General features: G+C 49.5%; 1 protein-coding gene across 7 annotated transcripts in view; it reads left to right on the forward strand.

Moving 5' to 3' along the window:
- The window catches only part of RIPOR2 (RHO family interacting cell polarization regulator 2), a 232,957-nt gene that overhangs the window by 190,550 nt on the left and 18,555 nt on the right, over positions 1-23,852 (forward strand). For 4 of the 7 annotated variants that reach the window (XM_045057051.1, XM_023253612.2, XM_045057050.1 and 1 more), the window contains exons 9-18: positions 1,259-1,302; positions 3,304-3,429; positions 3,680-3,828; positions 5,339-5,468; positions 5,836-5,985; positions 10,882-11,559; positions 14,798-14,979; positions 17,698-17,869; positions 20,558-20,693; positions 22,736-22,897. In XM_045057051.1, the coding sequence (XP_044912986.1) occupies positions 1,259-1,302; positions 3,304-3,429; positions 3,680-3,828; positions 5,339-5,468; positions 5,836-5,985; positions 10,882-11,559; positions 14,798-14,979; positions 17,698-17,869; positions 20,558-20,693; positions 22,736-22,897 (1,929 nt within the window). Of the gene's footprint in view, positions 1-1,258; positions 1,303-3,303; positions 3,430-3,679; positions 3,829-5,338; positions 5,469-5,835; positions 5,986-10,881; positions 11,569-13,376; positions 14,283-14,797; positions 14,980-17,697; positions 17,870-20,557; positions 20,694-22,735; positions 22,898-23,852 lie in introns of those variants that run through there. The other 3 variants (XM_023253604.2, XM_023253608.2, XM_023253613.2) reach the window with 2 other exon arrangements.

A 23,852-nucleotide genomic window follows, 5' to 3' on the forward strand; every position in this document is an offset into this window, starting at 1 on the left:
CTCTCTCTCTCTCTCTCTCAAAATAAATAAATAAACTATAAATAAGTGAATGAATGAATGAATGAATGAATGGTATGACCCCATTCCTGAATATATAATCATTACTATGCATTAGGCACGTACTATGGACCAGAGGCCATCGATTGTCTTTATAAATAGCTCTCTGAGGTGGAGATTGTGACCTCCCCGCCCTTTTAGAGGTGATGAAATTGGAATTGATACCTAGAGTAGGCTCCCTGGTAAATAAAACAGAAGTCACCTTCTGCTTTAACCCCTCTTACTGCCTCGGGTCCTTGTCTGTTTCATTCCTGTGGACTTTAATCACATTTTATTCTATTTTCTGGGTATCGGTGACCTCTCTCTTAATTTCCAGATCATTACCCCAATGCACAGATCCCCCCACACGGAGTCTCAATGAATATCTACAGAAAGAAAGAGACTGATTAAATTCAGGGTCCCTGAGATGTCCCACGACAGTGGCCTGACATGATTTGTTCTTGCTGCTACATCAGAGATGGGGCTGGATCCCAGGTTGAGCAGATCCAGCCGGGGGAGGACGTGCTGATGGCATGATCGAAGGGAAGCCCCCTCTCCACATGGGGAGTGTGGGTTGTTGTCATCTGGTTGGTTGTTTTTGTTTTCTTAATTACTGCCTTTGTATAGATGATAATCCGTTTTAAGTGATTTCATAACACACTAGATGGTGCATTATGCCGTCTAGTTGTCCTTATCGTAATTATCTATTATCATTATGCTGGGTAGATAGGAATAGGAAAACACAGGAATGAGTGAACTGGGGAGAGGCAAGGGGGACAGACTCAGCCCATGGAATCTTCACCCAAGTGAGAGGCACTTATCAGAAATCACCAATCTTTGGGACAGAAGGAAAAACAAGACAGCAGTTTATTTTCATGGGAATATTTTGGGTAAATAAATGAATGTATCTTTCTGGCCCTAATTCTCCGGTCCTGGAAGCTGGGTGGACTTCTAACTGGCCAAAGGTTCATAGGGTTCTAGTCCCTGTCGAGCAGCCTTCTTTGCCCCAGAAACCACCATCTTTGGTTAACCCGGCCAGGAATGTTCTCTGCGGCGGTGATAGATGGGATTCTCAGCTGTCCCCTCATCCCCTCGGGTGGTCCCTCAAAACTATTCCATGAGCTTTCACAAAGGTCTGACACTTCTGGTTTATTAACGTTCCAGTGTGGGTTTGTGAAGGGGCATCTATGCCGCACCTCATGTCTCTGTTGCATGCTTACAGGTCTGGCTGGTTTTGCTCGCCTCTGTCCTGGAGATCAGTATGAAGTAAGTATCGTGTCCATCTGCCTGCTGGAATTGGGGATTTGAGGGACAGGAGTCAGCTGCCATTATTTGGTTTCTTACATTGCCCTTTTTTTTTCCTTTTACATTTGTTTATTTGGGGGAAAAATGAAGCCCCAGTGAGAACGTTTGGAGGTGAAGACCCCCACATACTCTTCATCCAGACACCAATTTTTTTTAATATGAAATTTATTGTCAAATTGGTTTCCATACGACACCCAGTGCTCATCCCAACAGGTGCCCTCCTCCATACCCCTCACCCACCCTCCCCTCCCTCCCACCCCCATCAACCCTCAGTTTGTTCTCAGTTTTTAAGAGTCTCTTATGGTTTGGCTCCCTCCCTCTCTAACTTTTTTTTTCCCTTCCCTTCCCCCATGGGTTTCCGTTAAGTTTCTCAGGATCCACATAAGAGTGAAACCATATGGTATCTGTCTTTCTCTGTATGACTTGTTTCACTTAGCATATCACTCTCCAGTTCCATCCACGTTGCTACAAAAGGCCGTATTTCATTCTTTCTCATTGCCAAGTAGTATTGTATTGTGTATATAAACCACAACTTCTTTATCCATTCTTCAGTTGATGGACATTTAGGCTTTTTCCATAATTTGGCTATTGTTGAGAGTGCTGCTGTAAACATTGGGGTACAAGTGCCCCTATGCATCAGCACTCCTGTATCCCTTGGGTAAATTCCTAGCAGTGCTATTGCTGGGTCATAGGGTAGATCTATTTTTGCAGACACCAATTTTTAACATAATGTCACATTTGCCTTATTATTACTACTATGATCGTTATTTTGCTGAACCATTTTATTTATTTTTTTTTAATTTTTTTTTTTAACATTTATTTTTGAGACAGAGAGAGACAGAGCATGAATGGGGGAGGGGCAGAGAGAGAAGGAGACACAGAATCGGAAGCAGGCTCCAGGCTCCGAGCCATCAGCCCAGAGCCCGACGCGGGGCTCGAACTCACGGACCGCGAGATCGTGACCTGGCTGAAGTCGGACGCTTAACCGACTGCGCCACCCAGGCGCCCCATTGCTGAACCATTTTAGACCAAAGCACAGGCATAGTGACCTTTTGCCCCATAATTATTTTCCCCAAAATGGAAGAACATGCTTTCCTATCAGGATCGTGCAACTCTCAACGCAGCTAACTTAACATTGGCATTTGCCACACGGTCCGTATTCGTATTTTCCCCAGTCCCAATGTTGTACTTAAAAGCAGCCTTTCCTCCTGATGCAAGAGCCAGTCCGGGATCATGAGTGCTCGTAAATATCACGGACTAAAGAACACTAGTATCTAGACCTTTCTTTATAAAGATACACTCCAGAAAGTAAAAAAGGCTTTTCTCTTTTCCCCTCTTTAAAAGAGAACTTCCCTAATTGAATCATCTAACTGTCTTCTCCAAAACCCTCTATGATCATCCTTGGGGCGGGTGTGGGGGAAGGGTATCTTCCCCTAAACGGTAGAGCTGTCTGAGCAAAGAGAGTGGAGACCCTCTCCCTGGGGTCTGTCGGATTTCAAAATCTTTGTCCAGTTCTGCCTCCTTCATCCAGGAGGAGGAGGAGGGGTTTTTTTTGTGCTTCTGGCTGCTGAGTAGATTTTAGCTGATGGTTTCTCCTCCCGCTCACGGAGCTGGGGGGTCCAACGGCTAATGTACTGAAGCATTGTATTCTCCCAGGAGAAGGATCTGGTCACCGTGACCGTGGTAACAAGGAGACACGGGTTGACCTTTTACAAAGAGGGCCCCCACCCCCTCTGCCTGGCAGAGCAGACCTTGCTCCCTCTTAAAAGCCTCTTCCCCACTCACCATCTGCCCCTCCGCCCAGACCCCAGGGAATTGGAAAGACCCACAAGAAGGGGGTGGGCGAGGAGGACGGAAGAGGGGGGAGCAGCAGCTGATTTATTCCCATGCCGTGTATCTCGAAGTGTGGGTGGCAAGTCGGGCGAGGCCCCTGGAACCCGAGGTTTGGTGTCTTCTCCCCAGATTTTCATGAAGTACGGCCGACAGAGGTGGAAACTGAAAGGCAGAATAGAAGCCAACGGCAAGCAGAGCTGGGACGGAGAGGAGGTCGTGTTCCTGCCCCTGATCGTCGGGTTCATTTCCATCAAGGTTCAGTATCGTCATTGTCATATCCTGGTGCACGGATGGGTGACCCCGTCGGTGGGGACCTTTGTTCGTGACTTCCGCCCGCGGCCCCTCCACCTTGCAGACTCCCCTCTGCGCCCCGAGTCCGCCGTGAAGACCACGGCTCTCGCCCAGAGCGGGCCAAGCAGAACAGGGGAAAGCGTCCCTGGTCTTTCTCCAGCACCCCCCTCCCCCCCCCCCCAACGTAAGGCCATCCCTGTCCCTCTCTCACCAGGTCACGGAACTCAAAGGGCTCGCGACTCACCTCCTGGTCGGCAGTGTGACCTGTGAGACCAAAGAGCTGTTTGCCGCCCGACCTCAGGTGGTGGCGGTTGACATCAATGACCTTGGCACCATCAAACTGAGCCTGGAGATCACCTGGTAGTAAGTGGCCCTTTTCAGTTTTGCCACGTTACAAATACGTGCTGCAGACCAGTGCTGTTCAGAGGGTGGCACGGGGACCATCGGCATCCCCGGGGGGGCTTGTCACAGAAGGAGACTCTTGGGTCCCACTGAGACCTGTGTCAGAACCTCGCGGGCCTGAGGCTCTGCTCGGCCGGCTCAGCAGGTGACGTTTGCACATTGTCAGCTCCATAAGCTGGAGAAGCCTCTGTCTTACCAGTCTGCCCCTCTCCTACTTCCTGCCTGAAAATTGTTTATTCTGCTGCCTTCCCTCCTTCTCAACCTTTCAATGTATATAAAGAAACATAGCTCTGGGGTGCCTGGGTGGCTCAGGTCATGATTTCGCGGTTCATGCGTTCGAGCCCCGCGTCGGGCTCTGTACTGACAGCTCGGAGCCTGGAGCCTGCTTTGGGATTCTGTGTCTCCCTCTCTCTCTCTCTGCCCCTCTCCCACTCGTGCTCTGCCTCTCTCTGTCTCTCAAAAATAAGTAAACATTAAAAAATTAGAAAAAAAAAACAAATACAGCTCTTAAGCTAATTTGGAAGAAAAATAACTGTCCAAAGGAGATATTTCACCCTTGGAAAAAAATCCCGATTCTCTCTATAATGTCTTCATTGCCTGTCCCTCTTTATCTCGTGTGCCCTATGCTGCTCTGGGAAACTTCTCGGTATCTTTCACACTCTACTGAAATAGAAAATTGCCAGAGAGGAAGAGATACCTTTCGTCAGAGCAGTGAACTTAAAGGTGGTTTTCTGAAGTCATGAGAAAGGTCGTAAGCCATCAAACACTGGTTGCCCACGACGTTTGACACTGTGTCCTTGGTATATTTCCATGCACGCGTGACGTGCGGGGCACCGATGTTCAGGGTCCTCTTTCCGACATAGAGGGTGAGGTATGGAAGCAACAAGGACCCCGTTGTCTTGTCCATGAACCCCTGTGGGCACCTTTCGCCCAGCCTCCCTCCACGTCAGCTGTAGTCATCGGTGTGGCAAAGGCAAGATCGTTTGTCTCGCTGGACGAACCAGATGGCGTGATGATAAACAGGGTGACGGTGGACAGACTGTCCCGCACGCAACAGGCTCTGTGTTGCCAGAAACGAACAGGAGTCTACGTTCATTGTCTTTAGAACAATCACGTTACTCTCCTGTATTGCCAACATAAAGCTCAAAGAATCTTTACAGACTGACATCTTGTACTGGACAAGCATTAATATGTTTCCATGTCTAACACTAACCAAGAAACAGATTTATCTAATGGCTGGGTGTATAGGTGAATTGCACTTGATGCCACGATGATAACCTTGGCCCCTGGAGGGGTCTGGACTCAGTCTTCTGCTCCACTTTGTTTTATCTTGGTTTATCGCCCGCCCGGCCAGCCCAGTTCCCACTTTTTTGAGTTTACTTTAGTATAATGAGGTGTCTTCTCGGCCTGCGGTCCAGGGGTTAGAGGCGACCTAACAAACGTGCGTTCACGGGGACCTGTTGTGTTGCAGCCCCTTTGACGTGGAGGACATGGCCCCGTCCTCGGGCGCCGGGAGCAAGGCCGCAGCCCTGCAAAGGAGAATGTCCATGTACAGCCAGGGGACCCCGGAGACGCCCACCCTGAAGGACCACTCCTTTTTCGTAAGTTCACGGTGATCTGGGGAGGAGGCGCGTTGAACCCGAGGTGGGGCTTGCACCCAGTATTTGAAACGCGTGACACGGCATTAGGGGTTCTCGGTAACTCCTGATAATGCTCCAAGATGCCCTTGGCCATCTGCACAGGGCGGTGGTAGACCGCCCCCTGCCGTCTTTCCTCTCCCCTCACCCCCCTTTACTGATCGCACTGATAGCACGCAGACTTTTCTGAAGACTCTCTGAGCTCAGCCTTTTAGAGTGAGGGGGTCCACAGCGGCCTCCTAGTTCTAATCAGAAACGCGGGCTCGAAAGCTAACGAGACACGGTAACCAATGCTTTCCGCTAACTGCGCGTCTTGCTTTGACTTCCCAAGCGGTGGCTGCGCCCTCCGGCAGACAAGCCGCGGCAGCTGTCTGTCTTGAGTGCCTTGCAGGACACTTTCTTGGCCAAGCTGCACTGCAGCCGCTCCCTCAGTGACCTGCCCTCCCTCCGGCTGAGACCCAAGGCCGGGCTAGAGTTTTATGTGAGTGCGGGTGGCCTGCCCGCTGGGAAGTGCTTGCCGTGGGGGCTGGTGGCACGTGTGCTGTGGTCTGTCCGTTTTTCCCGCTTCTCTGTCGTGCTCACGGGGCGACGGTTACAGCCGTCCTGTCCCTGGGGCGGGAAATTGGGTCACGCATGCGCCTCTGTCCGCCAGGTGGTTGTCCCTGTCTTGGGCGAGCCCTGCTTTTGTGCTGTGGTTTTTCTCCGCTGGGGCAAAGATATCCATGGTAACAAGATCTTCATCTTTTAAAAATACAATTACACTTGCGGTCAAAGATGTTCCTTCCCGAATCCAACTAGTTTATCACCGGTAACAGTCTTTAGGCCTTTTGGCATTCAGATGCACTTAGCATTTGAGTAACCTCAAAAAAGGGCATTCGAGGAGGTCAAAAGGATGCATACCAATTTTACGAGAGCCTTTTTTATTTAAAGAGGTTCTTAGCCTTAGTTTATCGTAGTGTTTGTTAATTTTTGCTGCCTTAGCAAAAGACACTCTTTCATTTGTAGCCAGGAATGCAACAGGTGACCTACATTGTATGACGTTAGGTCACAAGAGAGCGTCTTGTGACGTTAGGTCACAAGAGAGGGCACACGTACACACACACGTACGTGTGTACGTGGAATATTCTGTTCTTTACGAACATATAGAAGTCATCTTTGGGTGGGGGGGAGTCATCTTTGAATGTCCAGAAAGGAAAGGGCTAAAAAGTTTTCTGGTTAATGATCATAATAATTGCATCTAATTCGTTGAATTACAAATCCCAGGTGACAAGGACCAGACTAAAGTAGTGGAGTTTCCGAGGAAAACGGAAAGATCGTGTGAGGAAAATGTGCCTGAACACATGGACCCAAAAACGATATAGCAGATACAATTGTATACGTAACCACGGATATCACGTGTATATCCATGTTCGCCTGCTTTAAGTTGTGGAGGGAGTTGGTAGAGATCTTAATAGCGTAATTTAAACAAGAGTTTGATGGCTTCTTGTAGCCTTTTCGATAAAGGCAGACGCCTCCGAGCGGCTCTTCCTCGGCCCGGCTTTCCACGCCTGCCATTGACCAGTCTTCGTCCTCTGCCTGAGCCCCTTGACCTCCCCACCGTTCTCCAACCCCACCACACCCTCCGTGAGCTGCCATCTTTGTGCACACAACGTTCCTTCTCGAACGCACTCCCTCCTCCTCGCCTCCGCCTCCCCATCCTGCAGGGCTGAGCTCTGGGACCTCCTGTTCCCCAGGCGGCAGCCATCCCCGTGCAGGGGTCCTGCCTTGTTGTGTCACGCCTCAGTTATCGCACACGCGCTCGTACTGTCGTGTGCCCGTTTATAGGCTCCCCTTGGCACACCGGGAGTCCCCTTGAGCAGAGCACCTCGGCTTCGTCTAACTCAACCTCGGCCGCTCGTGTAGGTGCGCGTTGGGTTTGGGAACATGAGGCCCGAGAGAAACGGCTGGTGAGGACTTGAGGACCCCCTGCCTCAGCCAGTGCCTCCCTCGTCCCCCAGTGCGGCCAGGGCCCCGGGGTTCTGTGAGATGCCTGAGGGATCCCCTCGGAGAAAGTCCAGGGGGTAGCCCTTTTCCAATCCTACCAGAAGCTCCCCCTTTGTCTCTCCCAGAGGGGTAAGGTGCAGGGGGGCAGACAGAGGGCAGAGGACACCGAAGGAGACAAGCCCCAGAGCCCACAACGCCCACCTGCTGCTTCACGGCTCCTGGGGGGGGTTCCCAGAACTCCGCCCACTCCCGCCCCTGCACCCCCAGGACCCTGAGCAGCACGCTCGGGGACCATTCACGGAAGAAAACGTTCTTTAGAGGCAAAACTGAGTTGCAGAAGTTCCTGGAGTGCCCCAGTGACACAGCTCACCCTGTGGTTAACCAGATGAGAATAGAAAGTTTGGGTTGAACTGACTGCACGTGCTGGGATCTGGCGGCCCCAGCCCAGCAGCGAGGGGACCAGAGACACGGCTGGGGAGCACAGGGGCTCCCTTTCCGTCCGCACCCATTTCACTGGCTGGAACGTTTTGCTTCCCAGAACTATGATGGTAATTCCTTGCTTTATATGTAATTAGGCATGAGCGTGGTACTTACCATTTACCTAGAATATCAAATCCAGAACCCAGGAGAAATTATCCATTTTGAAAGAGCTGGTCTCAAATACCCAGAAAACTTTTCCACGGAGCAGCATTTGGTACCGAGACCCTGCACGGACCGCAACGTAGGGAAAACTGACTTAGAAATCATTTTAATGCCCGCATAAAGTAATTATCTTGGTTACCTGGATATTTGGAACCTCTCCCCCTTCTGAGCTCTGCTTCATGGATCACAGAGTGTACTTGACCCAGCCCGGGGGGGCTCGACAAGAGGACTCGCTGTTTCTAGACACAGCTCTGGCTGTGCAATCGCGGGAGATGTTCAAGTTTATTAGTCTCCCGTTTTTACAGAAGCTATGCCAGTGTATTTCTGGCCTCAGTTATTTGTGGCACGGTTACCAAATTAATAGAACATTTTCAAGGGCTTGGATTTGTGGGTAGAGATTCTTTTAAAATAATCTATGAGAATTGAAGCAGAACAAGGCATCCCGTCTTTTGAGTGAAATAGCATGAATGTTGTAAAGTCTTTTAAGATAAATGCCTCCCCCCCCAAAATGGTAGCATTATTCATAAGTACAGCTGCCAAATATTGTGAGATCCTGCGTTTTAGGAAACAGGCTCACTTGCCTCCCCTCCCCCACCCTTTTCTTTTGAAAATGTTAAACCCAAGAATAGTCTAATGAACTTTCACCTAGATTCAACACCGGAAGTCCTTTCTAAGAGCTTTGTTTTCTCTTGCCACACAACACAACCACACACACACACACACACAACCACACACACACAACCACACATACACAAACACACACACATACAACCACACACAAGTCACACATACACACAACCACGCACACACACATACAACCACACATGCACAACCACACACACACAACCACACACACACACACAACCACGCGCAAATCACACACCTACACACACATACAACCACACACAGCCACACACACAACCACACACATACAACCACACACAAGTCACACACAACCACACACACACACACATACAGCCACACACAAGTCACACATACATACAACCACACACACACACATACAACCACACATGCACAACCACACACACACACACAACCACACGCAAATCACACATACACACAACCACACACACATACAACCACACACAAGTCACACACACAACCATGCACACGCACATACAACCACACACACACAACCACACACACACACAACCACACACACATACAACCACACACAAATACACAACAACCACACACACACAACCACACATATACAATCACACACACAACCACACACATACACACAACCACACACACATACACATACAACCACACATAACCACACACACAAACCACAAACATACACACATACTACCACACACACAACCACACACACACGCACAACCACACACACAACCACACACACACGCACAACCACACACACAACCACACACACATACAACCACACACAAGTCACACATACACACAACCACCCACACGCACATACAACCAAACATACACAACCACACATACACACAACCACACACACTACAACCACACACATACCACCACACACACAACCACATACACATACAACCACACACATACAGCCACATACAAATACACAACCACACACACACAGCCGCACACACAAACCACACACACATACAACCACACACAAATACACAACCACACATATACAACCACACACATACACACAACCACACACACATTCACACACTGCCACACACACACACATACACATACAACCACACATAACCACACACAACACAAACCGCAAACATACACACATACTACCACACACACACGCACAACCACACTCACACCCACACACACACAATCACACACACAACCACACACATACAACCACACACAAGTCACACGTACACACAACCACGCACACAACCACACATACACAACCACACACACACAACCACACACACACACACCACATGCAAATCACACACACAACCACACACACATACAACCACACACGTACAGCCACATACAAATACACAACCACACACACACAAACCACACAACCACACACACACAACCACACACATACCACCACACACACAACCACACACACATACAGCCACACACATACAGCCACATACAAATACACAGCCACACACACACAGCCGCACACACAAACCACACACACACATACAACCACACACAAATACACAACCACACATATACAACCACACACATACACACAACCACACACACATTCACACACTGCCACACACACACACATACACATACAACCACACATAACCACACACAACACAAACCACAAACATACACACATACTACCATACACACAACCACACACACACGCACAACCACACACATAACCACACACACGCACAGCCACACACACACACACACACATACACACAATCAACAAATGAAACATTAATATCATGAAAGTGTCGGTTGTTTATTTTAATGATCTCGTATCTTGTCTGCACACAAACCACACCAAGCATATAATTTGTATTTAACAATAATGGTGTCAGGGCTCCCGGGTGGCTCAGTCAGTTCAGCGTCTGACTTCGGCTCAGGTCATGATCTCACACACAGTTCACGAGTTCGAGCCCCGCGTCGGGCTCTGTGCCGACAGCTCAGAGCCTGGAGCCTGCTTCGGATTCTGTCTCCCTCTCTCTCTGCCCCTCCCCTGCTCACTCCCTGACTCTTTCTCTCAAAAATAAATAAACATTAAAAATTTTTAAAATAATAACGAGACGCCTTTTATCCACAGTCTAATCTACCCGATGACGTCTTTGAAAATGGCAAGGCCGCTGAGGAGAAAACGCCACTGTCTCTCAGCTTCGGTGACCTGCCCAACGAGGACTGCGCCCTCACCCCAGACCCAGCGGGCTCTCTCTCCAGCGCAGGTGCGGCAAACCCCGAAATCACCATCACCCCCGCAGAGCTGAGCCCCAGCAGCCCGTCCTCCCACAACGAGGACACGGAAGACTCCGGCTCGGCATCTTCCAGAAACTCCTCGCGAGAGGGCCGGGAGGCCAAGCCGCCCCCGGAGGAGCCCCCAGCCGGGCCCAGGAGCCCCCCGGAGCGCCGAGCGGCGGCAGGTGCCGGGCCGGAGCGCCTGTTCCTAGAGAAGGAGGTGGCCGAGGCGCTCCTGCGGGAGTCCGACGAGGCGTCCGAGCTCAAGCCGGTCGAACTGGACACTTTTGAAGGAAACCTCACGAAGCAGCTGGTGAAGAGGCTGACCTCGGCCGAGGCGCCCGCGGCCGCGGACAGGCTGCTCTCCGAGGGCTCGGTCAGCGGAGAATCCGAAGGCTGTCGATCCTTCCTGGACGGAAGCTTGGAGGACGCCTTCAGCGGGCTTTTCCTTGCGCTGGAGCCCCACAAGGAGCAGTATAAGGAGTTTCAGGATCTGAACCAAGAAGTCAAGCATTTGGATGATATTCTAAAAGTAAGTACCGTTTCAGGGAAACCAGACTAGGTTTGGAGAGAGGCGTCTGAGGCCAGCTTCTGTGCAAAGTTGCGTATCTATCTTTCCCTGACCGATAGATAACCATCCTTTGGCGCTGACTTTTCCACCCCGGTAGCACGTGTTAAGTTTCGTTTTTCCTCACAACAGATCGACGTACCTAAGACGATCAGGAGTTAAATTAAACAGCTCTGAGGAGTGGCTGAGCCCCTTCGGTCCCAGAGTTAGTCACTGTAAACCCATGTGATGTGATGTGATGTGATGTGATGTGATGTGATGTGATGTGAAACGGAGGCATTTTGATGATCATAATGTCACTGAGATGCTACTGGATAGGATCCCTTCCTGACTGATCAAGACTTAGGCATGGGTGGAGCCATGGGTCTCTCCCCTCCGCACCTCTCCCCCCACCACAGGCCTCCCCGCCAGCCCCGGGCACTGCCTCCAAAGAGTCCCTTCTCCAGACTTGTCCCAACCAGTGAGTCGGAATCTGAGATAGATCCAGCACCGATCGTCATCTGCTGTGTTCTAGAAGCCAGGGACCCCCAAGTCCACCAGAGATGTCCTTCTCAACCCTGTTCCTGATCAGACAGCTCAGTGTGGACGTGGTGGGAGCAGAGAGCAAGAGGGATGATCTCCGCACAGGCGGGGGTTCCTAACAAGGGGATCATTGTTGCTACCCCGGAATGTATGTTTCTACCGGGCATACAGATTAAACTTTTGAAAACACGGCACAAGAAGACAGGACCTGATTTTGTCCCGAATCCCACGCCACTTCTGTGTCCTTTGCTACTCTAAGGTTGCCACACAGGAAAGAAATCGGTCCTTTTCCAGGAAACAGCAGTTCTTTGGTGACCTGTGCTATAAAATAGGCATGAAAATAAGGTGCCGGTGGCGAGCCGAGATTCCACCCACAGAAGGCTGTTGTGTCCCTTGGCATGACTGTTTGTCAGACGTGGTCTTCTCAGTGGCCCGTGGGAAATACATTTCCACACATTTCCAAGGCTTCTCTGACTCTCTTAGCCTTCTCAGTCATGCTCCCCTAGCTTGGAGGGGGATTTGTCCCCAGGGCAGATGAGACTTCAGTCCCAACTCCACAGATCCTCTAGTGCCCATGACGGACTAATTCAGTTGTTGGTATAGCCTCTGAGAGGACGCTCCGAATCTGCCTTCTGTAAAACATAAAAGTGCCCGTTCAGGACCCGTGTGTTCATGCTGCTTGCCCTAGTACTCCAGTGAAAACATCTTCTAACCCCCCAACAAGCTCTCAGCCGCATAGGTGACCAGCTTTGCTTCGTGGGCGAAAGGTGTTCAGTTTAAAGACAACTGACCCCACCTCTCGCAGATGCCTTCGAGAAAGCAAGTGGAGATACCAGTTCCCATTTCCAGACATCTGGATTGCTGAGAAGTATCTGGGCCCACCAGGAAACACTAAGCACCCCATCTGTTAGTCTTATAAAAACCTGGGGGTCACAGATTTCTTTCCAGAGTGTTATTTCAATCTGCTGTTGTTCCAGAACGGTCCTGCCTCTAAAATCCTTTACTGTCCCTCCCTTCATTATGATCGATATGTAAACGCATCCATACCGTGCCAGGTCAAGTTCAGCAGATAGCTACTTAAGAACGAAGACCCTAGAGGTGGGTTGAGTCTGGACCGGCTCCTTCTATCTGTCTGAGACTGAAAACAGCATTCGAGTTGAGGGCTGGGGCAAATGGCTTTAGATCCAGCCAGAATTAAAGCATCAGCTGGACAAAGCTTTCTCTTTTCTCCCCCCCTTCACATTCCTAGGATGCTAAAGCCTCTTGAGGATCAGAAACTAAATGATGCTGCCCCTGGGACGGAGATCACTGAGGGTGAAGGAAACAACTCTGATTTAAAAGACCGAAAGACGGTTCCCCCCGTGCTTTTGTGCCATCTTGAGTATCAGAGACAGCTCTCCGCGAGGCGCTGCCTGCCTTGTGTTGCGAAGTCAGCGAGGAGAGCCTGAGAGGGTGGACATGTAGTTCTTCTGACTCACAAGACTTGTCCCGTTCAGTCCGCCCCAACGTCCGTCCTCTTGAATATTTGGAAGGACTTCTTTCCATCTCTGTGCCCGTAGCAACTGGCGTTACGCTGTTTGTCTTGCTTCTGTCTGTGTCTAGCAATACAGAATTCCCCAGGCCCTAGGATGGGTTTGCCCACAGTATCCCAGGGCCCAGTCACGGAAGTGACGGGATTTGTTCCGGAGAGGAAGCAGGGACCCTTCTTGCTGGGCCTGTACCCTTCCTTTTCTCCTCAGCGCTCAAAGAAAATGATATGCCATGAATGTAAAATCAATACACTTGCCCAGGGAGTAGGAGTTAAGTCTGAGTTTGAGTAGTTTTCTCTTCCTGGGGTTGGTTGTTTTTTTTTTTTTTTTTTTAATCCTTTAGAACAGGTTCCTTGGGCAGTCAGCTCCTGTCTCGGGACACTGCACACGTTACAGATTGGTTACTATTTGGCACGGACTCCGTGACTCTCTAGATTTGTCTGCTGGTTGTATTTTCCTTGGAGTTGAGCTCTAGGCAGGGGGTACGGCAGCTCCGTTTCCCAAGGCTTTCTGGGCTGTAACGTTTTCTCAACTTTTTATTTTAAACTTTCAAGCAGACGTAGGGGCGCCTGGGTGGCTCAGTCGGTTGAGCGTCCGACTTCAGCTCAGGTCATGATCTCGCAGTCCGTGAGTTCGAGCCCCGTGTCGGGCTCTGTGCTGACAGCTCAGAGCCTGGAGCCTGCTTCAGATTCTGGGTCTCCCTCTCTCTCTGCCCCTTCCCTGCTCATGCTCTGTCTCTCTCTGTCTCAAAAATAAATAAAGACATTAAAAAAAATTTTTAAATAAAAAATGTTTTAAAAAACTTTCAAGCAGCAGTAGAGAGAATCCTGTAACGGCTCCCAGTGCGCCCATCCCCCGGCTTCCACGATGTCAGCTCACGGCCAGTCTTGTTCCGTCTGTTCTCCTCCCCACTTATTTCCCTCCAGATCATTTTGGAACAAATCCCAGATCCTGTGTCATTTAATCCATCGTTGTAGTTTTTTTTTTTTTTAATGCGAAGATTTTAAATGCATTTTTTTTTAAATGCCAACAACAACAAAAAATAAAAGCTTGGAAAAAAAGAAAGTGTCGCATCTCAGATCGAGTGCTGCCTGTTCTGTTTCTGCTTCTGGATATGTTGACCTTCTCCCCGATGCCTTCTGCCTTTGCAGTGTAAGCCAGCCGGAAACCGCAGCCGGTCTTCCAGTTTAAGTCTTACAGTCGAAAGTGCTTTAGAAAGCTTTGATTTCCTGAACACCTCTGATTTTGACGAGGAGGAGGACGGTGATGAGGTTTGTACTGTTGGAGGAGGCACGGACTCGGTATTTTCAGACACTGAGACGGAGAAAAATAGGTAAGTGTGAAGTCAGCGTCCGCTTACCTCTCTTCTGAACAGTGGTTCTTTGTTACTCTCAGACGGGACCCGTGCACATGTCCAGGAAGAGAAAACTCCCTACACGAATGGCCAGCTGGCTTTCAATTCCCTCTTATTGGCAAGGGCCATTTTTAAATGTTGTTCACCTCTCTTGTGTTGTCGGAGGGAAAATGAATCACCTTTCTTCGCTGTAAATAAAGGGGAGACTTTTGTATGGGCATGTGTTTTGTGCACACCGATATCTTGGAGGCTCCGGGGGTCGACAACTTGCCCCCGGTGCAATGAATTCCAAATTCACGAAGCGTGCTGTGTGTCTGGAGACCTCTTACTGGATGATCCACCTGCACCTGGTTCTCCTCTCTTCGCGTGTCTTATTTCTTATCTCTTCATTTTGTTGGGCTCTGCATTTTCCACCCCTGTATCTCTTGCTCCCTTTGGCAAAGTTGCTGTCCGTTAACCTCATCCGTGCACGCGTCAATGTCAGGTTTAAGTCCAGGGCACGTAGTTGCCTCAGAATGTAACAGGGATGACCAACAACTGGTAACGATCTCTTCGGCTTCTACAGCCCAGCAGGTGGAGAATGAGGCCTTCTCTGGGGAGGGAAGGGAAGGGGAAGGGGGATTGCTGTCACCTTCTCCATCAGCCTTCCGTGTGCGGCCACACCTTGTCTTTGGCACTAGCGTCTGGGGTCCGTTTTGTAACTTGAACGAAGCAAACCAAGCACAGTGGAATTTGCTCACCTTCACTACACACACACACTCACACACTTTCCCAAAGGAAAGGGCAGATTTCCACCTTCTTTACTTTTGCCGTGTTATGTAAACAGGTTTTCAAGTTACGCCGTCACGAACCTCTCTGTGGGTGTTGTTATGTCAGTGTTTTGGGGTTTTCTTGTTCCTGGAGGCTTTCTTCTTCCAAAACCAGGAAGAGAAAAAGTGAGAACTAGAATTTATGCTTTGAGCAAACTGAGGACACGGCAAACAAAAGTTACTAAACGAATGCAATGTTTAAGCGATGCCCCTGCATTCTATGCTGAGATTTCTCCAACTTGATCGAATTTGTGAAATGCTGCAAAACCAAAAATCTGTCTCCTCATTACATAATATGTCAGAGTCAGACATCAGTCTGAGCTTCGTTCTTCTGGCTCTCAGAAGCATTTTAACAACAAAAACCTTGTAGATTTTGTACGTTTTATAGAACATTGATATTAAATTGACTGAATCGATCAACTTTAGTATATGTCCTCAGTGATATTAGGGAAAATTGTGAAAATTGTGTTTTTTTTATGTTATTTTTTTGAGTTTATTTATTTTGAGAGAGACAGAGATAGCACAAGTTGGGGAAGGGCAGAGAGAGAGAGAGAGAGAGAGAGAGAGAGAGAGAATCCCAAGCAGGTTCCGTGTTGCCAGCACAGAGCCCCATGCGGGGCTTGAACTCACAAAATTGAGATCATGACCTGAGCCAAAACCAAGAGTCGGACGCTTAACCAACTGAGCCCCCCAGGCACCCCCATGTGTGAGTATTAAATATGTGTTGATGGCCAGGATGCAGGCACAGTGCTTTCCCCTGGAGGCAGGTGTGCAGTGGAGTAAAGCGTCCAGTGCCTCTTAGCTCAGGTTCACGATCTCTTTAAATCATGGAGGCTGGAGGCCAGGAGCCCGGAAGCCAGCAGCTGCCCTGTCTCTGTCTAGCCGTGTGAACAGGACCCCACGGGGAACCCCTCTGCCCGTCAGTCCTCCCAGTGTGAAATGAGACAGCTCTTCCCTCTTTCCCACACAGATTAATTTTAAGAACAAAATTGGATCATAGAGGCAACATATTTATTTGTAAACGTAAGTGCCCATCACGATCCCAGGTTTAGACAGTTCACCAGCGGGGAGTAAACGAGGTGTGAGAGGCAGAACCAAGCTCTGCCTTGGAAGAGTCAAATAAATGCCTTTTAGCCTTTGTCTGGGGTAGAACATCATGCCTCCTGTTGGCAGTTTTCCTTTTTCCTTCTCTTCTAGTAGCAATTGATCTGAGGCCAAAAAAAAAAAAAAACAAAAACCTTGACATTATTTCTTAATGGAATTGCTCTTGGGAAACCACAACTATAGAGGACAATTTAATCCCAGGATATTTGGCAAAGCGCCCCATCCCCAGAGCAAGAAAGTGTAACAGGTGCACCATGAGAGCAGATTCCTTGGTGAGCCTGCTTTACAAATGGTTCACTGCTGGGGCAGCTGGGTGGCTCAGTCTGTTAAGCGTCCGACTTCAGCACGGGTCATGATCTCACAGTTCATGGGTTCAAGACCCACGTCAGGCTCTGTGCTGACAGCTCGGAGCCCGGAGCCTGCTTCGGATTCTGTGTCTCCCTCTCTCTCTGGCCCTTCCCCACTTGTGCTCTCTCTCGCTCTCATTCTCGCTCTCTCTCTCTCAAAAATAAATACACATTAAAATTTTTTAAACACTGATCCACTGTGCTTGAGAAGCAAATTCTGGAAGCAGTTTGTTTGTGTGATCTTTTAATATGGCACATTGGTGACTGGGCTGAATCAAGAAGTAGCTTTTGAAAGGTATCTCGGTTTTCCAAGGTAGGCTAGAGACAGCCTCTTTGCGATAGGTGCTACTTGGGGCCTTCTGGGAGCTTCGTAGGGTTGACCTGGGGTTTCCCCGCTGAAAGAAACCGCTAACGTTGCGCTCACCTTCCTGCTTCAGCCCTTACAGGTCGGTACACCCAGAGGCCAGGGGGCACCTGAGCGAGGCGCTGACAGAAGACACAGGAGTCGGGACCAGTGTGGCCGGAAGCCCCCTCCCCCTGACCACAGGAAATGAGAGCCTGGACATCACCATCGTCAGGCACCTTCAGTATTGCACCCAACTCGTTCAGGTGGGCTCGGCGACTGTGTCTGTTTTAGACGCCAGGCGCTTTATGCACCAAGAATGTGTGCTGCCTTTTTTCAGTTTTGCCAGAGAAATGAACATTCAGGAATGTGAGAACAAGCCTGCTTCGCTTTGGGCCGACTCGAAAGTTCTGATGGCCCCGGCCATCCTCCCTGAACCCTGGGTTTTCTACCTTGAAACCTAGCTCTCCGCACTCGAACATGCAATAGGTTAGCTCTTGATTTCAAATCATTTGCCAAAAGAGAAGAGAGTAACGTGACTAAGGGAAAAAAAAATTGCATTGTGCCATCTACAAACGGGTGGATTTCGAAAGCCAGTGTTACAGGGCACACGGTAGTGTGAATATTGTCACTCCACCTGGACAGCTAAAGGCGAAAGGGTGCAGGATATAAGCACGGTTTCCCAGATCTTGAATAAGTACGTATTGGCAGCGAGAAAGAATAGTTCCAGAGGCCATTATCGTTGCCAGGTAGGCGCTCGTTCTGGGACGCCGTGGGACTTGTTTTTCTTCTCACTTCAGGCTACTTACCTGTTAAGATTTTGCAACAGTGAAGCGGATATTTTGAAATTCTTTGGTTGCAGGAAGTGCGTTAGCTCCCTTGAACAAAGTGCTCCCCACCTCCTGCCCCAAGCATCTCCTTAAATACTTACTCCTCGCCTGGTTGCTTGTCTTCTCCAGCCTGTTTGCATGTGTGGGGAACAGGATGAGAATGTGAAAGCAAATGGGTAATGGTCTTCAGGGGGATTGGCCAGACAGGAAGGGTGCAAAACTTAAATAAATAAATAAATAAATAATCAGTCAGTCAATCAATCAATCAATCATGCTCCTAAGAGCATAGGACCAAGTGGCAGACAAGAGGCAGGGTAAGGAGGAGGGGGGTCCCAGAGAGGCCAGAAGTGGGTTAGTGTGCTTTTTCCATAATGCACTTGTGATGAGATGGAGAATATACTTTTCCTCCATGAATGAACAACCCCAGAGTCACCTCAGACACTGTGGGAAACTGGTTGGCAACTACGACTCTTACCGCTAGGTTGGCCAACATCCCAGTTGATCTCTTCTGTTGACTGTTGAATTTGCCAGCCATTTACTGACAACCAATCTGGCAGAAGGCACAGTGGTTTTTTCCTGACCAAAATGGGAAAGGGTTGTTGTTTGCTTGTAACTATTCTCTATCCAACCACTTGAATAAGATGGTTTTCACAACTCTTGCCTGATTCTGTGCTGAGCACACTACCTGTTGGCACTGTAGAGGTAAAGTTATTATCTTGTGAGACATAAGAGAATTCTCCTCCATGAAGGAATGAATGTTTTCTCTCAAAGACTAATTGACAAGCAATATTCAGTGCAATGCAGTTCGTGAGTTTGAGCCCTACATCAGGCTCTGTGCTGACAGTGCATGGATCCTGTTTGGGATTCTCTCTCTCCCCCTCTCTCTCTCTCTCTCTCTCTCTCTCTCTCTCTCTCTCCCCCTCCCCTGTGCACTGTCTCTCAAAAAATAAATAAACTAAAAAAAATTTTAAAAATATTCAGTGCAGTGTTCTTCCCGATACTCAGACCAGACCGTGGTCATAACAAGTCAGCCCCACTGTGGGGAAAATCAGCATCAAAAAAACAGAAGAGGCACACGTACAGAGATGTGAAGGATTAAGGATTAGAAACGTAATTTCTAACTCACACCCATTGCCGAATCGGTGAGTTTATATCTTCATTCGGAATGTAATTGCAAAGAGAAAAAAACAGGCATTCCATGTGGACCATATGTTATGCCTGAAGTCAGTTCACTTCTGCTGTATCTACATGTGTGAAAGGCATCAGCACATAATTGCTACACTAGGCTCGGAGATTGGAAATCATATGTGCATAGAATCTACATGGTTTAGACAGGGGAGGATGGCAGTACAGGTCAGCTCCCTGTATCCATACCCACCAGGTGACTGGACAGGTCTCTGAGGCACACAGAAAGGTCTAGAACCTTCAGGCAACAAGTGACTTCTGTCCTCTCTCATGCCCTTTACTCTTGTGACCTGCACTCAAATGAAATCAGTTACTATTCATGTGGCCTTGGGCATGCTACTGGACCTCTCTGTGCCTCAGTTTCCCCAGCAGTAAAATGGAACATCAACAGTACCCACCTCCTAGGGTGGTGGTGAGCAATGACATGAGCTAATACACGGGCTCAGACCAGTGCCTGGTACATAATCAGCACTCGTTAATTAGAATGAGAAAGCCTTGATTATAATCATGATTATTATACCACACATTCTTCATTTCCAGCTTGAAACAAGGAAAGAAATCCGTGCTGGGAAAAATGACTACTTAGGAAAGCAATCTTTTTTTAATCTGTGTGAGCACACAGATAGGCAGCCTGAATATGCCTTCGAAGTTGCAAAGAGGATTTACAGAGCCTCAACTTGATAATAACCTTGTGGCTCTATTAGTGAAAAAATCCCAGAATCCATACAGGCACGGAAAAAGTTGAGAGGCAACAAAAACACGTGTGATTTCGTCGGGTGTTGTAACTGGCACAGAACGAGGAACGTTCTCCCGCCGGAACAGAACACGGTGCAGGCGTATTTAGCGTGACGGCCGTGGGAGGAAGGACGGGGTTGGGTCGGGAAACCTCCGCTGACAACAGCGGGCGTGATTGACACGGCGGCTTCTTTGTTTTATCAGCAAATTGTTTTCTCAAGCAAAACCCCATTTGTGGCGAGCAACCTCTTGGAGAAGCTTTCTCGGCAAGTCCAGGTGATGGAGAAACTGTCAGCCGTCAGCGATGAGAACATAGGGAACATCAGTTCTGTCATTGAAGGTAAGCACGTGTGTGCCACCCCCCCAGCCTCTCCCTTGCTCCGTGGGGCCGGCAGGAAGGCATGACAGCGGAGGAACGGCCAGTGGCCAGTGCCCAGCAGCGTGGACTGGTGCCATCTCGCTGACACTGCGCCTCAGCCTTCGGAGCCACACCAGCAGAACACGGTTTTGTCCATGGGGCCAGCCCCCCACCTCCGGAAGTCAGACACCCGTGTCTAAGCAGAACCAGCGTGCGCCTCGCAGGCGGTCTCACGGACTTTTTCTGCCAGCGCGGTTCCACTGGGGGGACCGGCGACCGGGACTGTGCTTGTGCCGTGTGGCTGGTGAAGACACAGCTCCCACAGCAGCTGACTGGCAAAGGCAGGACACTCCCCAGCTGGCCTTGGAAGAGGTAGAAATACGCTGGCGGGCTCTCAGGAAAGTCCCCGGTTCCAAGAGGGTTAGGTGGAGAACTTGACGTGGGGAAGCTGCCTTTGAACTCGCGTGGTCTGGCCACGGAGCTCTTTGTAAAGACAGGAGTTTTCGTCTTTGTTCACAGCACACATCCCGTGGAGGTAGTGGGGAGCCAGACTCTTCTCTGGGTCGCTCAGATCCAGCCTAGAAGAGACCTCCCTGTGGGTTCCCGTTTTAGATCTCTGCCTCCCGCATCCAGTCCTCCTGGGAGCCAGTGACCTCGGCAGGTGTCTGAGAGGCGTAAAAGGGGACAGGAAGCCGAGGACGCCAGTGACTCGCGTCCTCCCGGCTCCCAGGCACCTCCTCATGGTCCCAACCGCATGAGGTCACGACCTCACGGTCACTGACCGTGTGCTGCCTACACGGTGCTCTTCGCCATTTCAGCCAGAGAGGCCCCCCCCAGGCGGGTGTCACACTCCCCCAGCCCACCTCCTGATGTGTTACGGCCCCTTCAGAAACATCTCCTGAGGGGTGATTCTCTGACCCTGTAGCCGGGTTTGCAGGAAAGTTACGGCGGGGGGCGGGGGAGATGGTGAGAGCACCTTCCGAGAGGAGGGCTGCTGGGTTTTCTCTCACCGAAAGCAAACAGCTTTGCCTTTGCTGTGTTTTCTTTGCCGCCAGGGCTAGATGAGCTCCCGGTCGTAAGTTCCTTGCCCTTTAGAAAATCTGCCAACTACAGAGGAATCTCGTAGTTCCAGTTAAAAAACAGTCTTTAGGGGCGCCTGGGTGGCGCAGTTGCTCGAGCAGCCGACTTCAGCTCAAGTCACGATCTCACAGTTCGTGGGTTCGAGCCCCGCGTTGGGCTCCGGGCTGACAGCTCGGAGCCTGGAGCCTGCTTCGGATTCTGTGTCTCCCTCTCTCTCTCTCTGGCCCTCCCCCACTCATGCTCTGTCTCTCTCTCTTTCTCAAAAATAAATAAACATTAAAAAAATAATTTTAAACCACAGTCTTTAGGGGATGCCTGGCTGGCTCGTTCGGTGGAACAAGGAGACTGTGGTTCTCCGGGTCATGAGTTCAAGCCCCACGTTGGGTGTGGAACCTACTTAAAAAAAAATTTAGAGGCGCCTGGGTGGCTCAGTCCGTTAAGCATCCAACTCTTGATCTCACAGTTCATGGGATTGAGCCCCATGTCAGGCTCTGTGCTGACAGTGCAGAGCCTGCTTGGGATCCTCTCTCTCTCTGCCCCTCCCCCCCCCACTGTCTCTCAAAATCAGTAAATATTTTTTTATGTAAAAACCATAGTCTTGGGGCGCCTGTGTGGCTCAGATGGTTAAGCATCTGACTTCGGCTCAGGTTATGATCTCACAGTTCATGGGTTCGAGCCCCGCATCAGGCTCTCTGTTGTCAACACACAGCCTGCTTTGGATCCTCTGTCCCCACCTCTCTCTCTGCCTGTCCGCCGCTCTCTCTCTCTTTCTCTCAAATAAAAAAAAAAAAGAAAAAAAAAAATTTAAAAAAACTTTTAAAAACCACCGTCTTTAAAAGGGGGGGGGGCCCAGTGATGCCTGCCCCACCCCCACACAGGCGCATTCTCTTCATCTGCTTCGTTCTAACTGTGTGTTGGGGGTGGGGGTTGCTCGTCTTTTCCAGCCATCCCAGAATTTCGCAAAAAGCTGTCTTTGCTGTCATTCTGGACGAGGTGCTGCAGCCCGGTGGGCGTCTACCACAGCTCGGCTGACAGAGTGATGAAGCAGCTGGAAGCCAGCTTTGCCAGAACCGTCAACAGAGAATATCCAGGACTCGCAGACCCAGGTACAGGGCAGGGGCGGGGAGGAAGGGGTCCGCCGTTTGCTTTGAGAGCGAGCACTGGCGGGCTGCCCCTCACCACTTCCCCAGCAGCTAGTCCTGGAGAAAAGGCTGACTCTCCGGAGAAGACGTCGTCTGTCCATCATCTACTCTAAGAAAAGAAAGAGCCCGAGCGTGTTCCAACTCAGAGTCTCAGCGGTGACTTTTAAAAGCACTGTGCGTCCGTGTTGCTGTTTAGGTGGCGGTATATGTTTTTCATTAAAATGTTACCCACAGGAGCGTGTCCCATGGTGGAACCACGTGGGAAACAGTTTGGCAATTTCTACTAAAGCTAAATATACCTACCCTATGATCCAGCCATTCCGCTCCTAAATATGTCAAGGGAGATAGATGCTTAGACTCTCAAAAAAGGTTCATAGCGCTTTCTTCACAAGAACTGAAAATCAGAAACAACTCAAATGCCCACCAACAAGAAAATAAATGTGTTGTGTACGTGTGTGTGTATAATGTGTATGTATATAATATTGTATATATGTATATATTGTGTATTTATAGCATCAGTCATACAATAGGCTATTACACAGCAATTTTTAAGAAGAATAAACTGTAAGCAACAATGTAGGTGAATCCCACAAATATTTTATTGAGTAAAAGGAACCAGATACAAACAGTATATACTGTATAATCCCATTTATATGATGTTCAACAACAGGTAAAGCTGAGTCCTGGTGATAGAAGTCAGATTATCAGTTACCTGTGGTGGGGGTGGGGGGGATCTGAGGGGGGCACTGAGATGGGGGCATGAGTCAACCAGGTGGGGTGCCAGCAGTGTTCTGTTCTGGACCCAACGCAGTTACACAGGTATGTATACGTACGTCCAGTAATCATCCAGCTATTCACTGAGGACTAGCTCGTCTCACGTACTGTGCTCTGCCGTACCCCACGGTACAAAGACAGACAG

This window comes from Felis catus, chromosome B2 (genome assembly GCF_018350175.1).
Source record: "Felis catus isolate Fca126 chromosome B2, F.catus_Fca126_mat1.0, whole genome shotgun sequence".
Classification (NCBI taxonomy): domain Eukaryota; kingdom Metazoa; phylum Chordata; class Mammalia; order Carnivora; family Felidae; genus Felis; species Felis catus.